Source organism: Dipodomys ordii, unplaced genomic scaffold (assembly GCF_000151885.1).
Source record: "Dipodomys ordii isolate 6190 unplaced genomic scaffold, Dord_2.0 Scaffold112, whole genome shotgun sequence".
In the NCBI taxonomy this organism is placed as follows: domain Eukaryota; kingdom Metazoa; phylum Chordata; class Mammalia; order Rodentia; family Heteromyidae; genus Dipodomys; species Dipodomys ordii.
The window spans coordinates 560962-569208 of NW_012267328.1; the positions used below are offsets into that span (position 1 = coordinate 560962).

Sequence of the window (8247 nt, forward strand, 5' to 3'; positions counted from 1 at the left end):
CACTCCAGAGGACAGCCGGGCCTCTGCTCCTGGTCACTCCAGAGGACAGCCCGGGCCTCTGCTCCTGGTCACTCCAGAGGACAGCCCGGGCCTCTGCTTCTGGTCACTCCAGAGGACAGCCCGGGCCTCTGCTTCTGGTCACTCCAGAGGACAGCCCGGGCCTCTGCTCCTCTCCCCAGGCAGCCTCTGCTTCCCACAAGGTTCCATTCATGGCTGGACTTTTCCAGGGATCACAAATGCTGTCTTCTGGACTCCTGGGTCTCTGCCCTTGGCCACCTCATGCCCAACACTGAGTCTTTGTCCATCAGCCTCCTCCAAGAGCTTTCCTGAAGTAAGGCCCACTTCTGGTCACTCCGCTGGACAGCCCAGGCCTCTGCTCCCGGTCACTCTGGTGGACAGTCCGGGCTAGGCCAGGACCGGGTGCCCAGAGCGTTTGCAGATCAAGGTCCCTGAGACGTCTGGTCTGCCGCTGGCAGGGCCGAGCGCACTGCGGCTTAGAGAGAAGGGATTTGGGGACTGCTGGCTCCCGTGACTTCTCACACAGGGCCTCACTCTGGCTAGGCCCAGCCCAGGACCTGGCTCTCCTCCTGGGCCCCGCGCTGCTGCGATTACAAGCAAGCAGCTCGCCATGGCTGGCATCTCTGACACCGGGTCTCAGACACGCTTTGCCGGGCTAGCTTTAAACCGCAATCCAGCCGTCTCCACCTCCCAGTATGGGCGTGAGCCCTCACCCCGGCCTTCAGCAGCTGGAGGAGAGATGGAGGGGAACACAGCCCCCAGGACTGGCGGGTGGGGGTCAAAGGCGCTGAGGGCTGGGCCTGCGGGCGGCAGGGCAGCCAGGAAACTCGGTGGGCATGATGCAGCCCAGGGCGTCAGGAGCTGGGGCCCCTGAGCCAGCGCTGCGAGGACCCCCGGCAGGCCCTGGTGTGCGTGGAGCTCCGCCGGCGATGTGCCAGGGCACAGGACAGGGCAAGGAGGCCGTCCTGGGACAAACTCCAGAGCAGCGAGGCCGGGGCCTCCCAGAGAAAGGAACGCCGCAAAGCAGACGCGGCTCCTCGGCGGTCAGCGTGGCCGTCTGCAGGTGAGGAGACCCGCTCCGCGAGCCGCCTGGGGCTCGAGCACCCGGGCAGCCGGGCTGCGTCTGTTCCTCGGTCACTTCTGCAGATCCTCGGCCACAGGCCTGGGCGAGTGGACCCACCCAGAGCCGGCCTCGCCCCCCTCCCGGGGCCACCCCGGGGCACAGAGGGGACAGATGCAGGCACCCAGGGCAGGGCTGCAGGCGGGGACACTGGGGAAGGGGAGTCGGGCGCAGGGCACACAGGCGGGGCTGGGGACGCAACGGTGCACAGTTGGCAGCGCCAGGGCCAGGCCAGGGCCTGAGGTTGGGGGAGGGGCGGGACGGGCCTCCTCATCTCACACCGGACCCGATGGGACCCTTTGGCCGAGCACAGGCCGCGGGTAGGGCCGGCGGGGCCAGTGCGTCCTGTCCACAGGCCCTTCCCTAGGCCGGGAGCCACACGGAGTTTGGCGCGGGGCCGGCGGGCCTTAGCAAACAGATGGAGGAACCTGGAGGCCGCAGCACGGGCAGCGGGTGAGAAGCTGAGCAGTCTGGGGCCAGATCCCAGGGCCAGACAGGTCCGAGAGCCTGGCCGCGGCTCTGCGGTTCCAAGGCTGGCACCGGCCCAGGCTTTCTGGCCAGGTGGACGGGGAGGAGGAGAGGGGCCGGGAAGGGGAAGCGGCGGGGGAGGCGGAGGCGGGAAGGAGGGCAGGCGGCCGCCGCGCCAGAGGACCAGTCACCCACACTAACGCTGGGGGGGCCAGAGCAGGAAACGAAGCCAGCTCCCGTGGATGTGACTCAGCAGCGGAGCCCAGCCCCTCGCGCCCCTGGGGTCCGACCCTGGGACGGGCGCTGCCTCCCGGCCTCTACAGAGAAGGGGGCGGAGCCTGGGAGGGGGCCGGGAGGGGCCGGGGCGGGCAGCAGCCAGGGTGATGGGCCCGGCCGTGGCCTGACACCCGGCCGGCCTGGCCTAGACGGCGGAAAGTGAATCACTAATTCAAACCATTTGTCGGCACCCAGGCCGTGCTTCGGATTGCTATTATTTTGCTCTTTCTGCCGCATGGGGTGGGGTGGGCAGAGCAGTTTCATTTTTTCTTTTACGCAGCTTTGCGTCCGGCTCTCAGGCGGGCCCTGGAATGAGGGCTTCCCCAAAAACACAGAACCGGTGTTTCCTTCTGTGAAACGGGACAGCCGTGCTACCCGTCCACCAGGACTGCCGGGAAGAACCGTTTTTGCTCAGTGTTCAAATGGTCAGCTAAAAGATACTGTGACCACTGGCGTGACAATGTTTGGCCCACAAGGCCGGCCTGGAGGGGGAGGGGAGGGGTGGGAGAGCAAGGATAGAGGATTCAGCCTCAGAGAGACCGCGACCGTCTCCTCTCACTCCGGCCCCGTGCCGTGAGCCACGCTGCCGCTCGGCAGAGCCCCGGTGACTGGGTTGAACGTGGGCTGACACTGACTGGAGGCCGAGACACACTAGACAGACACCTCCATCCTCCCGCGGGGTTGAAACTGAAATCCCTGTGTGCACAACTATGTCAAGGCAATTTTGAAAAAGAAAAACCTGTGGTGGTGAGGGGAGAGACTGTAGCGGGTGTGACGTCACCACAGAGCCGAGGGGGACAGGGCATGATGTCACCCAGACGCCCGAAACAGCAGGTGCGTGACTGCCGGCACTGGGCAGATCCGAGGCGCCCAGAGCCGGGGGGGGGTCCCTGCCTGCCCTCGTGCATTTCGTGAAGCTTCCTGTAATACAATCTTTCTGAAACCCTGAGGCCAGGGCTGAGGCTGTGGCAGCACCCTGGTTAACACGACAGTCACGGGCCTGGCCACCGGCCGCGCGGGCAGCAGCATGCCCCAGAGCCTCAGCAAGCGCAGATCCGCACGGCCAGCAGGGCCCCGGGCGCTGTGTGCAGCGGGGGACGGGGGTGCACACGCACCGACGGCCAGGCGGGGCCGGCTGCAGGGGCGGGGGGGGGGGACAGGAAGAGACCGGGTGGCCCCTCCCTCACACTCACCCTTGCCTCCTCCTCGGGGCGGTGCTCCTGGCGGCCGGCCAAGCCCCGAGGCCCCACGCCACGCCACTGCCCCTCCCCGCGGCCCAGGACCCTGGGCCAGCACTCACCTTCCCCACGAGCTTGCCTTTGCGGTTCATGCACAGGTAGAACTCCGTCTCCTTGCCCTTGATCCGGACTTGGCTTCCGAAGGTGTCCGTCTCCACGATGAGCTGGGCTGTGAGGGCAGAGAACAGGTGCGTCTCAGCCGCGGGCAGGGCCCCGGCCGGCCAGGTGTGAGGACCCCTCCCCCTCAGCCTGACCCCGGAGCCTCTCAGTCCCCCTGAGATGCAAGGACTCCCGCAGAGGTGAGGTCTGCGTGCCTGCCCTCGTCGCCCACCATCAGGACGGTCAAGCGCTCGGAGACCAGAAGTAGCCTCTCCAGAGGAAGGGACGGATTAGCACACGTGTGTGCCCATGCACACTCGCACGTGTGCGTGTTCATGCATGTGCTCACACACACACGTACAGACTGTGTGCACGTGTGCGTGTACACATAAACACACACATGCATCCTGCCACTGAGACATCAAGCTGTTTCCTCCCCGGTCAAGTCCAGGCCCCCTGCTCTGGCCCCCTGCGGTTGACCCTTGGAATCTCTGCCACTTGCAAGACCTGGGAAGATACAGGAATGCAGAGCAAGACCTCGGGAAAGGGGTCATGTGATGTTCATCTGCCCTTCACTGCAGCCATCTGAGACCAGAAGACCAACCAAAACCCCACTTCCCCTGCTCCAGCTAGAATACCCCAGGCGAGACCCCACCCTCTCCAGCCGGGACACCCCAGGCGAGACGCCACCCTCTCCAGCCGGGTCTCCCCAGGCTAGACTTCAAGACAGGGTGTTCAGAGCTGATCCTTAAAGTCCTGATTGAACAAGGGCACCAGAGGTCAAAGGACAGTGTCCCTAGATTAGGCATGCTGTGTCCAGGGCCTTCCCTCTCCCTCTGCCAGAACACCGTCCTCCAACAGTGCTCTGTGTGGTGTCCAGCGAGCGCGCTACCCTCTGAGCTCTCTCCTCTGGTCTTGAACTTCTGTGCCTGACTCTTACACTTCGGCCCTCCACACACACAGCAGCAGGAGTTCTCTGGTTTTGACCATCTCTCTCTCTCTCTCTCTCTCTCTCACACACACACACACACACACACACACGACCCTCTTACCAGCACCTGCCCCTCCTTCACACACAGAAGTTTAACATAGGTGACAAGGGACTTGCTTCTCCATAACAAAAATCACTGCCCAGAATTCCAGAGTTACCACATCCTTACAACTTCAGAGAGTGCTCCTCAGTGCCCCTAAAACACATAAGGTATGATTTTAATAAAAAAAAATTACAAATATAGACCCTGGTGCCCTGCTGGGAAGATTGAAACCATGTGGAGCTTGAGATTTTGATAATTAATCTAGCCTCCTTTGACACCACTGCTAATTAAAATATGATCTCCATCCTTCCAAGGGGAGAAAGAAGAATTTACATAAAATTTAAAGATCTAACAAGAATTCTGTAACTCTGGGAAGGAGAGAGGCACACCCCCACCCCCACCCCCCACCTACGGTAAACACGGGGTCAAGGGTGTCAGCCAGCTCTGCAGGAGGGGCAGGTGGGGTACAGCCCTCCAGCCCCACCTCCTCCACGCAAGCCCATCACGCTCTGCAGGGGACATCTGGGGCTCTGGGACCCTCTGCAGCATCTCTTCAGGAAGCTCTGGACGTGCACTGAGGGAGCAGATGGAGGACTGGGACCCCAAGGATGTCCAGAGCCCCTGTGGAGAGGCAGGTGTAGCTGTGCCCCCTGGCCAAGGCCTCGGTCTCTTCCCTGTAAAATACAGAGATGCTTCCTGACACTTCCCTCGCTCTGATGAAGACTGTGCGACACGGGGCGCAACCTGTGCTCACAGCTCAGGAGCTGTGAGTTGAGTTTCCTAAAAACTACAGAACCAAATTGTTTTCCTAAAAGACAGTGGAAAAGCCAGATGCCTACAAGGTGGACCTGGGCCTGCTTCCCTTGATCCTGTCCTGTGCTCTTCATTTGCCTGGTGTCTTCCAGGCATTGAGCCTTCACAACAGGCCTAGAGTTCACACCACAATGAGGATCAACACCCTGCAGAGACCACACCACAACAGGCGTCCACACCACAACAGGCGTCCATACCAGACCGCAACAGGCATCCACACCACAACAAGCATCCACACCACACTGCAACAGGCGTCCACACCACACTGTGACAGGCGTCCACACCACACTGTGACAGGCGTCCACACTGTGACAGGCGTCCACACCACACTGCAACAGGCGTCCACACCACACTGCAATAGGCGTCCACACCACACTGTGACAGGCGTGCACACCACAACAGGCATCCACACCACAACAGGCATCCACACCACACTGCAACAGGCGTCCACACCACACTGTGACAGGCGTCCACACCACACTGTGACAGGCGTCCACACCACACTGTGACAGGCGTCCACACCACACTGTGACAGGCATCCACACCACACTGCGACAGGCATCCACACCACACTGCAACAGGCGTCCACACCACACTGTGACAGGCATCCACACCACACTGCAACAGGCGTCCACACCACACTGTGACAGGCGTCCACACCACACTGTGACAGGCATCCACACCACACTGTGACAGGCATCCACACCACACTGTGACAGGCGTCCACACCACACTGTGACAGGCGTCCACACCACACTGTGACAGGCGTGCACACCACAACAGGCGTGCACACCACAACAGGCATCCACACCACACTGTGATGGGCATCCACACCACACTGTGACAGGCATCCACACCACAACAGGCATCCACACCACACTGTGACGGGCATCCACACCACACTGTGACAGGCATCCACACCACAACAGGCATCCACACCACAACAGGCATCCACACCACACTGTGATGGGCATCCACACCACACTGTGACAGGCATCCACACCACAACAGGCATCCACACCACACTGTGACGGGCATCCACACCACACTGTGACAGGCATCCACACCACACTGTGACAGGCGTGCACACCACAACAGGCATCCACACCACACTGCAACAAGAGTCCACACCACACTGTGACAGGCGTGCACACCACAACAGGCGTGCACACCACAACAGGCGTCCACACCACACTGTGACAGGCATCCACACAACAGGCGTCCATACCACACTGTGACAGGCATGCACACCACAACAGGCGTGCACACTACAACAGGTGTCCACACCACAACAGGCGTCCACACCACACTGCAACAGGCATCCACACCACACTGTGACAGGCATCCACACAACAGGCATCCACACCACAACAGGCGTCCACACCACACTGCAACAGGCATCCACACCACACTGTGACAGGCGTCCACACCACACTGTGACAGGCGTCCACACCACACTGTGACAGGTGTCCACACCACACTGTGACAGGTGTCCACACCACACTGCGACAGGTGTCCACAACAGGCGTCCATACCAGACCGCAACAGGCATCCGCATCACAACAAGCATCCACACCACACTGCGACAGGCGTCCACACTGCGATAGGCGTCCACACCACATTGTGACAGGCATCCACACTGTGACAGGCGTCCACACCACAACAGGCGTCCACACCACAACAGGCATCCACACCACAACAGGCGTCCACACCACATTGTGACAGGCATCCACACCACACTGTGACAGGCGTCCACACCACAACAGGCATCCACACCACAACAGGCGTCTACACCACACTGTGACAGGCATCCACACCACACTGTGACAGGCGTCCACACCACAACAGGTGTCCACACCACACCGTGACAGGCATCCACACCACACTGTGACAGGCGTCCACACCACAACAGGCATCCACACCACAACAGGTGTCCACACCACACTGTGACAGGCGTCCACACCATCGTCCACACCACACTGTGACAGGCATCCACACCATCGTCCACACCACACTGTGACAGGCGTCCACACCACACTGTGACAGGCATCCACACCACACTGTGACAGGCATCCACACTGTGACAGGCGTCCACACCACAACAGGCGTCCACACCACAACAGGCGTCCACACCACACTGTGACAGGCATCCAACACCACAACAGGCATCCACACTGTGACAGGCATCCACACCACACTGTGACAGGCATCCACACCACACTGACAGGCATCCACACCACACTGACAGGCGTCCACACCACACTGTGACAGGCGTCCACACCACACTGTGACAGGCATCCACACCATCGTCCACACCACACTGTGACAGACATCCACACCATCGTCCACACCACACTGTGACAGGCATCTATACCACACTGTGACAGGCATCCACACCACACTGTGACAGGCGTCCACACCACAACAGGCATCCACACCAAAACAGGCATCCACACCACACCATAACAGGCATCCACACCGCAACAGGCGTCCACACCGTGACAGGCATCCACACCACAACAGGCGTCCACACCACAACAGGCGTCCACACCGTGACAGGCATCCACACCACAACAGGCGTCCACACTGTGACAGGCGTCCACACCATGACAGGTGTCTAGACCGTGACAGCCATCCACACCATGAGCTGTGCTCACACCAGGATGAGGATCAACACCACTACTGCATCCTCGCCCTGGCAGACCTCCTGACCATGGGGGCATCTTGGGGTCTCAGGCTAGGACCCCCAGGTTTGCCTCCATTTCTGGCACTACCACTAGAGGCTGTGGCACGGAGGCTGCGTGTGGCATGAGGCTCCCCTCTCATTTCTCGCCAGCACAGGGGACTCCGGCCTGCTGCTCTGCTCCTTCCTGGGGACTTGGGAAAGGGGGGAAGCATTAGGACCAGGCCAAGGACACTGAAGGAAGTCCACTGCCAGCCTCCTCCCAGCATGCACCTGGGCCTCTGTGTGCAGGACAGGCCTGCTGTGTCCATGGAGCACCCGTGTGAGCTCACTGAGTCCCACGCTCATGGGTCTGGCTGGCTCATGCCATTTCCAGGATAGATTCCACTGGAGCCCAGAAGGGCCATCAATCAGTCCCTCTCTGCCCCAGCTCTGAACAGTCCCCAGAACAGCCTTGCACTGTCTGAGGGGCTGGGGCTGGGCTGGGCTGGGGCTGGG

At 61.1% G+C, this 8247-nt stretch overlaps 1 protein-coding gene across 1 annotated transcript in view; it reads right to left on the minus strand.

The window, feature by feature from the left end:
* The window catches only part of Fgf18 (fibroblast growth factor 18), a 24988-nt gene that overhangs the window by 6134 nt on the left and 10607 nt on the right, over positions 1-8247 (minus strand). The window contains exon 3 of the mRNA XM_013028613.1: positions 3183-3289. Within this exon, the coding sequence (XP_012884067.1) occupies positions 3183-3289 (107 nt within the window). The remainder of the gene's footprint in view (positions 1-3182; positions 3290-8247) is intronic.